The 15,120-nt window shown below is 47.6% G+C and overlaps 1 protein-coding gene and 1 long non-coding RNA gene across 4 annotated transcripts; one reads left to right on the top strand and one right to left on the bottom strand.

Annotated features, from left to right (window-relative positions):
* Positions 1-2,965: 2,965 nt before the first annotated feature.
* LOC308476283 lies at positions 2,966-7,257 on the bottom strand. The gene is made up of 2 exons (XR_013985829.1): positions 7,072-7,257; positions 2,966-3,115 (listed from the first exon to the last, which is right to left on the bottom strand). It is a non-coding gene; the product is annotated as an uncharacterized lncRNA (long non-coding RNA).
* A 309-nt stretch (positions 7,258-7,566) lies between these two features.
* SPRY2 (sprouty RTK signaling antagonist 2) lies at positions 7,567-13,966 on the top strand. Of its 3 annotated transcripts, none has more exons than XM_081003826.1 (2): positions 7,567-8,210; positions 12,665-13,966. In XM_081003826.1, exon 2 carries the CDS (start codon positions 12,716-12,718, stop codon positions 13,649-13,651), a length of 936 nt encoding a protein of 311 aa, XP_080859952.1. In that variant the 5' UTR covers positions 7,567-8,210; positions 12,665-12,715; the 3' UTR covers positions 13,652-13,966. The 3 variants fall into 3 exon arrangements, with proteins under 3 accessions (XP_080859952.1, XP_080859953.1, XP_080859954.1); XM_081003827.1 differs by lacking the exon at positions 7,567-8,210 and adding an exon at positions 8,382-8,545; XM_081003828.1 differs by lacking the exon at positions 7,567-8,210 and adding an exon at positions 10,079-10,426.
* Positions 13,967-15,120: the final 1,154 nt, after the last annotated feature.

The following is a 15,120-nucleotide window of genomic DNA, read 5'->3' as shown; positions in this document are numbered from 1 at the left end:
GTTTCTCTATGCTCGCATGGCAGCTACCATGAACCACTGTTTGGATCAGTGCGAGTAGGAACCGAGGGAGAAGGCAGCCTGCCAGTGCTCTCAGGGCCAGAGAGGGGAACAAAGAGGCTGGCAGGCAAGTTCCCCTCCTGAGGCCAGCGGCTGGGCTGTGGAGGGAGGGAAAGGGTGAGCATCAGGCCTCCAGATGGAAGTTTGCGATGCTGGCTGTGAATGGGATTTTGTGACACAGAATCTGATTGGAAATTCTGAAATTGCTCTTGCGTTTTCCACTTCAAACCGATTTCAGGCAATGTATCAATACAGTGGTACCTGAGGTTACATACACTTCAGGTTACATACGCTTCAGGTTACAGACTCTGCTAACCCAGAAATAGTGCTTCAGGTTAAGAATTTTGATTCAGGATGAGAACAGAAATCGTGCTCCAGCAGCACAGCAGCAGCGGGAGGCCCCATTAGCTAAAGTGGTGCTTCAGGTTAAGAACAGTTTCAGGTTAAGTACGGACCTCCGGAATGAATTAAGTACTTAACCCGGGGTACCACTGTACATCGCCTAGGCTTAGTCACTATGGCCCTATTTACTCCCCAGCCATGGGTATAGCCAGGATTTTTTTTGGGGGGGGGGAGGCAAAAAGTTGTTGAGCTCTTTTTGGCAGGTTGCCCCCCCCCAAAAAAAACAACTTGTTGAGCTTTTTGGAGGAGATCGTAGGTAAAAAAATCCCCCAAAATGAGGACATTACGGGGGCAGGCTTTTGTTGGGGGGGCAGGCTTTTGCGGGGGGGGGGGCAGAACCTCAGTTAACTGAGTACTTTTAATGCTTTTCAACAGCATTTGAGGATTTTGGGGGGCAGCTCCCCCCTCCACCCCCTTGGCTACACCCATGTCCCCAGCTACTAATCTAAAGGCAGACAACCTCTGAGCAAGTGCAAAGATAGCAAAGGATGCAGCTCACAATCCACTTGGTCCTGAACAGGTCCACTGCCTTTGACAGGATGAACCCAATGCCATGGCAGCCCTCTCTAGCACCCACCACCCCCAAGCTACAGAAAGGGGATGATTGTGTCAAAGGAGATCCTTGCTTGCAGCAGGTTCAAAACCAGCTTCCCACACCCTCTCTGAAAGTACGCCGTGGGATTATTACATCGAAAAGCCCCTTGGGAGCCTCAATCATTGGGGATGAGGCCCGCTTTGCCCTCTTTTCTCCCCATAGGACTATGTCCCCCTCCCTTGCCAACAACAAATGCAACTGCTAGAGAACAAAAGGCAGAAAATGAGGTTACTGTTGCAGCAGATGCATGGCAGCTGAGTGGAACGCTGCACGGGCCAGTTAAATACGGTAGGCTGAGTGGAGGAGGTGCTCTTACCTGCTTGGCCTAGAATGGCCTGGCAAAATGCCCAAACTGCATTCACAAGTAGCTGCAAAACAGCTTCCAAGTAGCATTACACAACAAGGAGAAGTCGTGCTTCCTCTGCCTCAGCTCCCACCCCATCCCTGCTCCTCCCTGCCCCCCCCCCGCCCCAGACTAGAAGCTTGGGTTCTGTTTTCAAGCCTTATCAATGGCCTCTCATTGCACTCCTGAACAGAGAAGGTGATGGGCAACTCTTTCAGCCAACTGTATCTTTCTATGCAGGGAGAAAAGCCTATCTTTTCTCCTGTTCTCCTGCTCCGAAGTATTTCTTTGCTAACAGCACACAAAGCGGCTCAATTCACTGCTCCCTCTAGCGGGCACAAAGCCATCAAACCCTTGCCATTCATAAAATTGCTGAATGAAAAGAGATTTGCCATTGGGACAGTACACCTGGCTCTCTGGGCTGCTAACACTGCCATATGACTGGAAGATGTGATGTCTGTCACCTGCAGTGCTTTGAAGCCGGGTACCCCCTGCTCCATCCCCCAAAGGAGGCTGGAGCATCCACAAAGGATTGCATCATCAGATATATTTACAAATGAACTGTCATTAAAATAAGGGATTTCTAGCAAGTGATCAAAGGAACCTGTATGGAAGTTGCTGGGGGTTTTTTTTTTAAGCCAGGAATGTCCATAACTCTAAAACAGAACGCTCCAATTAAATAACCATGAAAAATATAGAAATTGTAATTAAAGGGATCCAAGTCATACTCTGAGTAGACCCATTGAAATTAATGAACTTGAGCACATTAATCAGGCTGCTCTATTACTCAGTGGTAGATCACCCCAAACTTCTAATGTAATGTGTGATAGATGCTTTATAGAAGTGAAATATCCCCTTTAATCTGATAGATTTTCATTAATTTGAGCTATTCTAAGTTTTAAAAGGCTGCTCCGCAGACAAACACACTGTATTACTTGCTTTGCACTTGCAAATAATGGTTCACATACGCATACTGACACACCAAGCATTGGACTTTTGAAAGTCTTTTGAGTCTGAGGTTGCTGGGTGCTGAATCTGAAAATAGGAGACTTGCAAAATCTGCTTGCTACACAGTCCTCTGCATCAGAGCCTATAGGGTAAGGATAAGAACAGTATGAATGAACTGGGCTGCACAAACACCTACAGGGAGACTTTTTCATTATTTAGCCTACTAGCCCAGCTCTTATTTGCAAAGTACTTGACTCTAGCTCCAAATTTCTAGCAGCTGGGCTACTAATCGGTGCTGGCTCCCTGGGGCCCTGGGTGCCTGTGCACCCACAAAATTCCCCATGAAGAGGCCAGGCACCCACAAATTTCAGTGTCAGGGCCATGCACGCTGCATGGCACCTATGGTCGCTGGCCATCTTCTGCATTTGCATATTATGTGAGTTTTATCACGCGTATTTCATGCAGTCCATTCCTATGTGTGTTACTCAGAAGTAGGTCCCACTGCATTAAATGAGGCTAGCTCCCAGCCAATAGAAACAAGACGACATCCAAAATGGGACATACTCCACAACATGGATGTTGTGTTCTTGAGTGTTTACTCTTTGTCTTCTTTTTAAAAAAAAAAACTGTGAAAGAGTTGTTGGATATGGCATAGGTGTCCCTCTGCCTGGTCCTGTCATCTTCTGCCCGAGGAGTGATGCCAGCGTCACTCTGTCCATTCCACCTGCCAAATGGGCAGGTGAAAGTACAGCCAGCCGAATGCCCACAACCTGCAAAAACACCCAGAAATTGGGAGAGGTAGCCTAGGATCTGGTAGGTCACAAACTGGCCTCATTGTCACCGAATGTAATGGCAATGGGTCCAAATTTCTGTGCCAGCTCCTGGCTGGTGCTGCTGTTTGCCTTTCCTCCCACCTTCCACCTTGGCAGGGCTGCGGGTGTGGCAGTAGCCCTGCCGCTCTGCAAAGCCTCCCCAGACAGCAGCTTGGGTTCAGATTGCACGGTAATATTCTAACAGCCAATGACATGCATTATCTTTACCTAATAGGCTCCAATGGGGAAAGTCTGGTTGATTTCGAAAGCTTAGTATTAAATTACGCGTAGAAAGTGAGACTGGCTGGGAGCCTGTGCAGAGAGAGAGCCACATCACATTATCATATCTTGGCTTATTGAGTCAAGATATGCTTGCATCTTTGATTTTTGCAATTGAACCAGGAAGTCTCTCGTTCACCAGAGTTTCCTGTCTCATCTGATTTGAGCTGGGAAAATATGGCTGCCAGCTTCAGAACACGTCAAGATCTCAAATCAACTTCAAACCGACATTTAAGATCCTGACTTTGTGCCCAAAGCTGCTAACCACTGTTTCTTGGGCAGACAAAGTGAGAAACTATGGTTAATTACACACTTCCTGGTTTAATTGCAGCTCACTGCAAAGAGGTTACGTGTGCAGGCAGAATTTAATATATTAACTTAATATACAGTGGTACCTCGGGTTAAGTACTTAATTTGTTCCGGAGGTCCGTCCTTAACCTGAAACTATTCTTAACCTGAAGCACCACTTTAGCTAATGGGGCCTCCTGCTGCTGCCACACCGCAGGAGCATGATTTCTGTTCTCATCCTGAAGCAAAGTTCTTAACCTGAAGCACTATTTCTGGGTTAGCAGAGTCTGTAACCTGAAGCGTATGCAACCTGAAGCGTATGTAACCCGAGGTACCACTGCACTGAGATGATCATCTGAATATGGTCATACTTCTCACTAAAGACCAGTGTGCCTAACCACTGCCTTCCAGTTGTTACTGGGATTGCAATTACCTCCAGGCCCAGCCGGCATGGCCAAGAGTCATGGAGGATGTGAGTTGCAGTTCAACATCTGGAGAGAAGGAAGTCAACCACTTTTGCTCCAGAAGTCTCCAAACACTTAACAGCTCAATCCGGGGCATGTTTACTTGGGACTTAATCCCTAGGAAATGTGGGTAGGATTGTAGCCAAATTAGGCCTTGGTGAATGAGTGTGAATTCCGTTGAGCAAAGTGGGACTTACTTCACCGTAAACAAGCCAAGGATGGGGGCTGCCACTCCAAATCGGGATCTTTCCAGGGAGTCCTGGTGAGATTTGTGGGAAGATAAAGTTTACTGCTGTCACCCACAAGCAACGCATTTGGAATTAAAGTGATTTCGTCACCTTTCCCAAGTGGATGACAATATGAACCAGGAAATATGTGAGCATTGTGGCTGCCTGTTGGTTTTTTTAAACAGCTGTAGCCCTCGCAAGACTGAACTGTCTTGAACATTAAGGAAACAATTGCTTTCTGAATAATGTTGCCAGTTTGTTCCTTTCCTTCTCCTACCCACGGCAGTGGTACAATCGATTGAACTACCCCAAGATAAATGCCACCAGTGGTCAAAGTTCCTGGCAGAATTTATCCAGAGGACCATCATCGTAGATGTCTTCGCATCATTTTTAAAATAATGATAATTTTGAAAATAATGAATGGATCCCTGGTGACATTCAACGAAGCAATGGATTCCAGTTTCTCCAATGTCAATGGCACCATTCTAGTCCTACCACCCACCAGATTCTTTCACCCATATCAAGAATGAATCAGCTTGTATTTCATTTGCAGGCTGCACCCCTAAAATATTCCTGAAACTGGGGCAGATAAACCAATTCTAAGTACACTTACTCTGAAGTAAGTTTTCTCGATTGCACCCATGCAAGGAATTGTTCCTGAATGGGAGCCCCAATCCAGGACACTGTTCACACAACAGCAAGTCCCTTTGAGTTGAAAAGGGCTTTTTTTACTTGGTCTGCCGGGAAAGCTCAGTTGGGTATCCAACTGACGCTGATAATATCAAGGCTGCAAGTTCCATCCCCATATGGGACAGCTGCAGATCCCTGCATTCCAGGGGGCTGGACTAGATGATTCACAGGGTCCCTTCCCACGCTATTATTCTGCTTCACCACAAGCACCAAAAGGGGCCATCTTCCGCGTGTAAACTCAGGGCAACCGGGCTCAACAAGGTTTTGAAGCCCATTTCCCGTTTTCTCAGCGCTACATTCTTACCCGCGCTCACTTTCTCTTTTCTTTCCTGGATCATGTGTAACTTTCTTAAGGCGTCCCGTGAGCGTGCAAGGATTTCAGCCCAAATGGTTGCACGCCACAGTCTGAATGCTCCGGAAGGAGCATCTCGCTAATCCCATTTTTAACTGAAGGGGCGCGGGGGGAGGGAGGGAAGAGAAAGCGATGCAAAGAACAGTGGGAGCCGGCCTGTTTCAGGCACGCCGAGTTCCGCTCCTCACGTACACTAACGTGGGGGAGGGCGACTCGGGCTGGGAGCTAACACTTGTACACAGCGTATCAATTGTGTTAATCCACCGAACAATGTGTCCTCCCCTTCTTACAAACACAGCGCCCTCTAAAATCTGCTAGGTGATTGGATTACCTTCTTTCTCAAAAGAGGGGATGGGTGGGAGCGGGGCAGGACGTCTAACATTAATGATGCAATTCTCAAACACGTGTTCTTTTGGGTCAGCCTTGTTGACTTTTGTCACGTCTACTTTGAGAGTAAGTTGGCCGAAGATTGCGAGCGACTCACTTTTCATTATTATTTAAGGGAAAAGGAAGGCATTGGGGGTTGTGTATGTGTGTGTTTGTTTTGGAGGGGGTGTCTACTCGCGAGTAAACGCAGTATGAGAGGTGGCTGCCTTGGAGCTGCGATCCTAAATATTGTCATTTGCAATATCGATAAGATCCTAAGGGACAGCCAAGTGAATGGTTCCAGGGTCGCGCCGTCCGATCCTGTTCATGTTACATTAAGTAGTAAAACCCATCCAATTCAACGAGATTGATGCCCAGGTTACAGCGTGGAAAAGGATCGCAGCCTTCCTAGAATCTCCCTTTACAAATTTACAAGGCTCCTACTACCCAGACCCACTCCCGAGTAAAACAACTCTTTTGCACTTTGGGATTTCAGCCTCGAAGAGACCTTCTGGAATTGCACTTCCCGGTAACATTTGCTCACGAGTAGTCCCCGGAGCAATCGACAGAAACATAGCCCGCAGAAAACCTGCTAAGCAAGAGAGACACATCTCGGAACAGCCAAGGGACTGTCTGAACCTTGGAGGGGGGGGGGGAATAAGAAGAGCCTACTCTAGAGTAAACGGCTGTAAATTCCGACACGGGGGTGGGAAAGAAAACCGCCCACAAATCTGACACGAGCTTTCTTGGAAGAGGCCATCTCCCTAAAGCCCGTGGAACAGGCATTGGATCAGCGCGGAATGCGACTTACTTCCGAGTAAGCGTGCGTGGGAGGGAGGGAAGGAAGGAGTGCGGGGGGGGGAGAGAGAGGGCGCTCGAATCCCCGTCGATCATTTCTCTTTGTCCAAAATGTCACCGGCGGCGTTTAAAACGCTTTCGGGTCACAGTCCCCTCCCTCCCTCCCTCCTTCCAGCTTGCACCGAGAGCGGAAATTATTGTGGAAATAATACCCCGATCCCCTGCAGTTTTCGGTGTGTGTGTGTGTATGTGTGTGTGCCTAGACTTAGCCCCATCCGCGTATAACAAAAAACGGGGGGGGGGGAGGAATCGAGGAGGGGAGAGAGAGAAAGAAAGGAAAAGGAACGAAAGAAAGAAAAAGGAAAGAAAGAGAGAAAAGCCGTTGGATCGGCGAATGGGCTCCTCTCCTCTCTCCGTCCCTCCCCAAGCTGGTGTTGCCCTTTTGAATACCTCCTGGCGCGCTCTGCTAAAGGCTAGCTCCCAAGCGCTGGCAGGCGGAGAGGTTGGGAGGGTAAGTGAATGTAAGCCCGGGCGAGCCAATGAGGTAGGACCGGATACGATATATCCTCTGGGACAACAACTGCTCTGTTCCTCCTCAGATCCACATGACGCCATTTACTGCTGCTTTTGCGGAGAGATCACCCTGCCTCCTCCGGAAAGAAGAAAAAGAGAGGGGGGAGAGAGGGAGGGAGGGAAGGAGGGAGGAGGAGGTGGAGGAGAGAGGGCGGAAAAACGCTGGAGCGCTGCAAGGACGGATCTCCAACCTGCCTTCCTGCAAACGCGCCACAGGCAGCAGCAACTGCGGCTCTCGAGCCCCGCTGACTTTTCCCTCCCTCCCTCCCCCCAAAAAGAAAAAAAAGGGGGGAAAGAAGGGGGGAAGACCTTGCTCTCCTCCTCCTCCTGCCCCTCCTCCTCCCAGTTTGCAACCAGCAAAAGCTGCCTTGGGAAGAAAACGCACGCGCTCACGTACAACACACATTTGCCCAGAAGAAGACGGGAAGAGAACTCGCCAACCACTTAAAAGAAGCAACAAGCCCTTAGCGCGCACCCCCCCTCCCACAAATTTACAAAGCGAAATCAATCCAGATTGCAACCGATCGGGACGCCCAAGCTGGAAGAACAGAGCGAAAACAACAACTCCTGGTCCGCGGCAACCTTGGGATTTTATTCTGTTTTCTCCTCGTTCTCGCCAGGAGCCACTCACTTTATGTCGCTCGCCTGGGCTCGCCCTCCCCCTGTGTATGGTGTATTAAGCGAAAGTGACTTGGGATTGACGAATCGGCCTCTTGTTCATTGAGAAAAAAAGAGAGAGAGAAGCAACAGCGACAAGGAAATCAACGTGTGTGATTGCGAAGGAAAAGGGGGAAGAGAGGAAGAGAGAAACCCTCGCCCCGTCTGGAAAAGGGGACTTTTTAGACACACGCACACGCACACATTTGTGGTTTGTTTTCTTTGCTATTTATTATCAGCCGTTCCTGCGGAGAAGACAGAAGGAGGCAGGGGGAGAAAGCAACTTTGCCGTGGATTGTCTGCTTTTTCCTTTCTTTTTTGCTCGTTTCAATGATTCTCGCTCGCAACCTGGACTCGAAGTGAGTTTCTGGAACAGAAGAGCCGCTTCTGTTCTCCCCCTCCTTTTATTTTCGTTTGGCTTCGGGGTTGCGTTTTACTCGTCAACCTCAGGAAGAAGAAAATCCAGGGAGCGGGGTGGAGAGGAGAAGGGGTTGTGAGGAGGGGAGAGAGGAGGAGGAGGAAGAGGAGGGTTCATTGCAAAGCAAGCTTCTGCTTCTATATATATGTGTGCGTGTGCGCTTTAAAGTGACTTGTTTGCAAGGAGACAAATGCAAATTTCAGGCCGATTCCCTTGGTAGAAGTCCTGCGAGGGGTGTTTCTTTTCTCTTGTGCACAGCAAAGAGACTGCAAAATGGTGTGTGTGTTCGGGGAGATTGGTTTGGAAAAGTGTGTCTGCGGGTGTTGTTTGGGGGTTGAGTTTTCTCGGGTGGGAACAGATCGCGGAGTTCCTTCGCGCTTTGAAAGATTCCTGGCGCGTCCTTGCGCCTCGCGGATGACTCTGCAAGAGAGGAAACCCCTCGCCTCGCGCCATTGGGGGCGAGCGTTGTTTTGAAAGGGCGGAAATCTCCCCTCAGGTTGTTGAAGTGAAGCTATTTCTGCAGAGAAGCTCTGGCGGCAGCGCCTTCCCCTGGGTTTGTGCACGGCACGCCGCGGTGCCCAGCTTCGGAAACGTGCGTCCGAGTTCGGAACAGTTAAGCAGCTCCGTTGCTTGCAAAGAGAGCCTGTCAAAAAGGCTGGTTTGCAGGACAGGGGAAAAACGAAAACAAACAAACAAAAACTTGGTTTTCTTTTCTTTTTCGCAACTCCTCCCCCCCCCCACCTCCAGTTGCTCTGCAGCTTCTTAGTTGCAAGCTCACCTCGTACTTAGCCGCCCTCTTTTCAAACTTGTGCACTTGGAATGTGCAATTCGGAAGTGAGCGAACGTCTTTAAGTGTAAATTTGTGGGGGGGGGGGGTTGCCAGTGGGAGGGATGGGTAGAATCTCCCACTTAACCGGATTGTCTTCTGAAGTGCATTTTTTTCTTTTTTGACATCTGCTCTACCTTCTTTCTCTTCCCCCTCCCTACCGCCCCGGGCCTTTTTTTGGAGGGGGGGTGGAATATGCAGAAGATTGCTACTTTTGGAAATGGCTGGTCATGTTTCTTTTTTCTTTCTTAAGGCTTAATTTGCCCCACCCCAATGCCTGCTACATAGACTCAGCCCTAAATAGGGGAGGGAGGCATTCATATGGGGGGTGCGAAGACGAAGGGGGGTGTTCTAAACACCCCTAAGATAAAGCACCCTAAATATTATTTTTAAAAAATAAAATGGAAAGCTAAACTATGAGAGACAGCAGCTTTTGCATGGAAGAAAAGGGTGGCTGTGCACTATATAAATTCTTCGTCGTTTATTCAAAAGCCACCCCCACCCACACCCCTGATTTACTTCGCATTTCTCCCTTTGCTAGTGAATGGACTTTGGCTTTTTAAAATCCGTGGGACAGTTGGGACATACGTACAACACCACAAATCCTGGCACAGAGGATTTTAAAATAAGGCTTCAGCAATTGTTGCATTAGTTAGAAAGTAGGGTGTTTCGTGACTGGGGGTGAGGGGACTTTGTTTGTTGATAGTGTAGCTGGATCTGTCGACCGGGGAATGCGTTTCCCTCCGGGCAATAAAATTCCAGAGGCTGTTTGTGATGGGGGGGAGGAAGAGTTGAGAGTCCTGCTTTGTCATTCATGAGATGGGGATTTGCTTGAAATTTACGCAAATCGGACAAATGCCCAGCAGGCGCTCCCTTGGGGGCAGACTTCCTGCCAGACCTGACTTCTTGGAAGCTGGAGCTGGTGGGATTTGATGGCATTTGGGTGGGGGGAGAGGGAGGGGAGGGGATTGTGTGAGCAGGTGCCTCGAAGGTGCTCAGGACGGAGCAGATATGTAAGTCACTTTACATAACTGAAGCAGGAAAGAACCCTTCCCCATCTCCTGCTGGGAGGAGGAAGGAAAGATCCTGCCAGGCTCTCCTGATAAGGCAATCTTATTACAGTACAAGTCTCCGTCTCTCTTCACCCTCCTCTCCACCCCCCGCCCTGCTTGTCTCCTGTTGATCTCCAGGTTGTCTGCCTTTCAGGGAGGTTCCTTTGAACACAGTATCAGGGCAGCCTAGAGGAAAATGAGCAGGTTCCTGGGATCCCACCTGCTAGGCGGATTGTTTTATGTATGAAAGGAAGAAGCCTGTAATAAGGAAGGAAGGAGGTGATGCTCCCTGGCTGGCGGGCGGGCGGGCGGGCTGGGAGGCAGTGCGGGAGGGAAACGTGAGACAGATCTTTCCCGACCTGTGGATTGTGGACAGATTTTCAGCCGGCACTGTTTACTTGGAATTCAGTGTGAATTCCTTCCAGAGAGATAAGACTGCACGGGGTTGGAGTCTTCACCTAAAGTTTGTAGTATCTTGCACAGCCACCTAAATTTAGTAGTACTTCTTTTTTTAAGGGAAAAAAAATCAGTTGCTATGAGGTCATTGCAATAGAGAGGACTGTACCTTGATTTTCACCCTGTAATTACTGCAGATTATTGGGTGGTTTTTATGTGCCGGCAAATCCAAGCCAGAATTTTAAGTACTCCTTAGAAGTAAGTCCCACGGAGTTTAATAGTGCTTACTTGCAAGTATATGCATAGGCTTTCGCTGATCTGATGCATGTTTAGTCAGAAACCAGCCCTGCGAATTCCAGTTGTGTAAGCAGCCGGTTCCTATCCTTCTCTTTAACTTAAAAGTAAGTTTCACACTGAATTCAGTGGAACGTATTTCCATGTATGCACCGGGTTGTAGTGAGACTGTAATGTGACCAAGAGAATTCTTCTTTTGTTGAACAACTGCTCCTCAGACTTTTTTTTTGCAAACTGGATCCTGCTCATTTGTGAGAGAGAGGTATTTAGCCCAGCTGTTTTCTAGTTGGCAGTCCTGTCACTCTCTGTCTATACTTTATCAAGATTCCATTTTTCAGGTAGTGCTGTTCAAGTTGAAGCAATATTGTCATAGGCTGTTCCTGGAACCATGTGGCTTGCAGATTGCATGCAGGATATTTGTGTATTGTAAGCCAAACCACTTTTTTTTTCCTTTCTGGCAGTGCCCAGGAAGTGGATGGATTATCTCTGGGTGTTATGAATGCACAATGAAAACCCTTACAGTGCTCAGCTTTGTAAGCTTCAGGTGCTGGGGCTTAGGAATGCAAAGTTGTAGACAAATATTAAAAGTTCTGCAGAGAGGTACTTTGTATATGCTTTTTGGCATTTGGGCCTGCACTTAAGACCAGCCTCGGACACGTTGTTGCTACTTTATGCTTTTCGCAGTGTCGTTGCAGAAAAACACATTTTTCCTTCTTCTTTTTTTTGCAACATGTTTAAGCTCAATGTGGAAAGAGGACGTATTTGCTAGGCTTGCACAGGATAGAAAAATTACCACTCTGTCATTGGAAAGTTCTGTTTTGCTTGTTTAAAGTCTGCTACATATAGTGCAGAGGAAGTCCCACCTCTTCCTATGGCTTAAGCCTGCAGGCCTGTATGTATTTATTGAGGAGTGGACCACAGTGAACTTGGGTGCACTGACTTCTGACACACTGGTTTTTGACTGCAAAAGTGTGTTACAATCTGTGATCTGAGAGGATTTGTCAAGAGTTTCAGACACCTAAGGTGTCTAGATCCACAGAGAGAGATTCAGGCAGGGACATGTAAGGACTCATCGCAGGCTTCTCTTTTTTTTAGGTATACACCTAAATATGAAAACTGCAACGTGGTTGCAAACATATGCAAAGAACGGTTACATTTGTCAGAGTTGCCAGGATTGACTCTTTGGCTCTTTTGTCAAGTGTACAAGCTTGTACTATGTAATGTGTGAACTTGTCCTGTAATGAACGTCAAGAAGTGACTAAGATGCAGGTTTCCTCGGGTTTCCAGAAGAAGAGGTCTTTGCCGATCCTTAATTAAAAAGCAGAACCCTGTAAAATGTAGAAAACAACTACCTTTCTCTTTTTAAAAAATAAATAAGATCCAATTTTAACACTGGATTTAAAAATGCTCTCTAGATGTAGGTTGGTAGCATCTCTTCTGCAAACAAGGTCTATTCTCTTCAAGGGAGGACCATGCTGGAAAACAAAGCTTCTGATCACTTAAAACAGGGGTGAAGATACCTGTGGACCTCCAGGCATTGCTGAACTACAACTCTCATTATCCCTAACCATAGTTGCTGGGGCTGACAAGAGTTGGAAACCCAACAGTATCTGTAGGGCCACAGGTTCCTTGCCTTTGCCTTGAAATCATAAAAGAGATTGCTTATTTCCACTGAATTGGTTGTCCCCAAGTCTTCTTCCACCATGAAGACTTGGTGCCTTTGCTTTCAGGGACTAGCTGCTGTGAAGTGTGTCATATTGAGGGATTTTGCAGATACACTAGGCAACGTAGCAACAAAACCCTAATCCTCTCTTCCTTTGCCTGCAGGATTTCAGATGTGTTCTAAGCTTCCTGGAGTGATCACTCTTCAGGGTACTGATGGAGACGAGAGCTCAGAATGGCAGTGGGTCACAGCCTTTGCTACAGAGTCAGCATGACAGCGGGAGGCAGTATGGAGAACCTGACCTAAGAGATGTCCTGGCACAACAAGTTCACGTCTTGTCCTTGGACCAGATCAAGGCCATCCGAAATACAAACGAATACACTGAACCACCTACGGTGGCTCCGCGGCCTGGGGTGAAGCCAGCGCCGCGTCTGCCTCTCCAGCACAAGAGCGAAAGGGCCAATGGATTGACTGATCACCTTAGCAGGGTCCAACATCCCCAGATCCATGTATCTTCCCGGTTACCACTGTCCCGTTCCATTAGCATGGCCAGCACCGGCTCGCGGGCCAGTACCCGGACCAGTACGAGTAGTAACTCATCGGAACAGAGACTTCTGGGGTCGTCTTTGGGGACAGTTGCGGACGGGATAGTCCGAGTGCAGCCCAAGTCCGAGCTGAAGTCCTGTGAACTCAAGCCCCCTAGCAAGGAAGATCTGCACCTCCATGCCTACAGGTGTGAGGACTGTGGGAAATGCAAGTGCAAGGAGTGTACTTACCCGCGAACTCTTCCCTCCTGTTGGATCTGTGACAAGCAGTGTCTTTGCTCGGCCCAGAACGTGGTCGATTATGGGACTTGCGTCTGCTGCGTCAAGGGCCTTTTCTACCACTGCTCCAACGACGACGAAGACAACTGCGCCGATAACCCTTGTTCTTGTAGCCAGTCCCATTGCTGCACTCGGTGGTCCACCATGGGCGTCGTGTCCCTCGTTCTGCCTTGCCTGTGGTGTTACCTGCCGGCCAAGGGTTGCCTTAAGTTGTGCCAGGGCTGTTACGACCAGGTGAACAGGCCCGGCTGCCGCTGTAAGCACTCCAACACTGTTTGCTGCAAAGTGCCCAATGTTCCCCCCAGGAACTTCGAGAAGCTGACATAGCATCGCTCCTCGGGAGTATGGCGAAATAATACGGATTATTCCTTTTTAACATCATATGCAGCCAACTAAACGAGCTATAATTGTGGCACTGTGTCTTAGGAGGATGGGGGGTGCGCCCTGAGGTTTGCAGTGACCTACTCTCCCTCTTGTGTGTTTGCATGGGCCAACTTAATGGATACCTGCTTGTTCTAGTCCACCTAATGGAGAGATGAAGGGAGAGATGCTCCGCGGGACCCGACTATTGCATAAGCTAACGCAACTGGAGACACTCCTAGGCAATCTGTCGTGTTGTACATGTGTGGGTTCCCCCCCCCCCCCCAAAAAAATGAATAGTACATTTGTAAATTAGGAAACTACTTCAACTCGCTCCCGATTATTTTCTGCCAGAGATGTGCTATATTTTTGTATATAGGATATTTTCAACTGTGAAAACACGAGTGTCATAGAAGACATGGCACAGGTCACAAAATATTATACTAATATGTTGTACATTCAAAAGAATGTGAATCAATCAGTATGTTTTAGATTGTATTTTGCCTTAAGGAAGCCCTTCATTTGCAAGACTCTGATTCCCCCCACCCACTTTTTTTGGATTTCATGTATATTGTACAGTTACAGTAAAATTCAGTCTTTATTTTCTAATTTTTTTTCAACATATTGTTTAGTGTAAAGAATATTTATTTGAAGTTTTATTATTTTATAAAAAAAGAAATATTTATTTTAAGAGGCATCTTACAAATTTCACCCCTTTTTATGAGGATGCCACAGTTGCTGCAAATAAGGGGTGAAAGATACATATGTTCCCTATAAAATAGAAAATATATTAACGTTTGAAATTAAACTGGGCTGCTTGTCGTTTTTTCCCCTTCCTCCGGTCCTTTGGAATTGAACCGTCTCTTCTGAAAGGAAGGCATTTCTGAATGCAAAAATGAATAATGAAACCATAAAATAGGTTGAGATCGCTTCTGAAGGCTGTTGTTTGATAAGACATGGAATCCTTATATGACTGTAGACGGAAATGCAGAGCTAGTAGAAGTAATGCAGGCATAGGCAAACTCGGCCCTCCAGATGTTTTGAGACTACAACTCCCATTATCCATGACCCAGTGGTCCTGTTAGCTAGGGATGATGGGAGTTGTAGTCCCAAAACATTTGGCAGGCCGAGTTTGCTTATGCCTGAAGTAATGTATGCTGAAGAGAGAAAGGAGAGTTTGCAGAAAGTGATGACCTATTTTACAGAAGACCTTAGCTCAAACTTGATGTTGCCATACTCCTCAGTTGGTAGAGCAAAAGACTCTTAATCTCAGGGCCATGTCTTTGAGCCCCACATGGGGCAAAATATTCCTGCTTTGCAGGGGGTTGGACTAGATTATCCTTGTGGCCCCTACCAACTTTGATAATCCAGTGTTTGCCAATGACTCAATATCGTGACCTCTAAAAGTTGCACTTACAATTCCCATCAGGCCTTGC

Source organism: Podarcis pityusensis, assembly GCF_964106645.2.
Source record: "Podarcis pityusensis genome assembly, chromosome: 4".
In the NCBI taxonomy this organism is placed as follows: domain Eukaryota; kingdom Metazoa; phylum Chordata; class Lepidosauria; order Squamata; family Lacertidae; genus Podarcis; species Podarcis pityusensis.
Note: the sequence above shows the minus strand (reverse complement) of the source record. Positions and strands in the feature narration are given on the sequence as shown.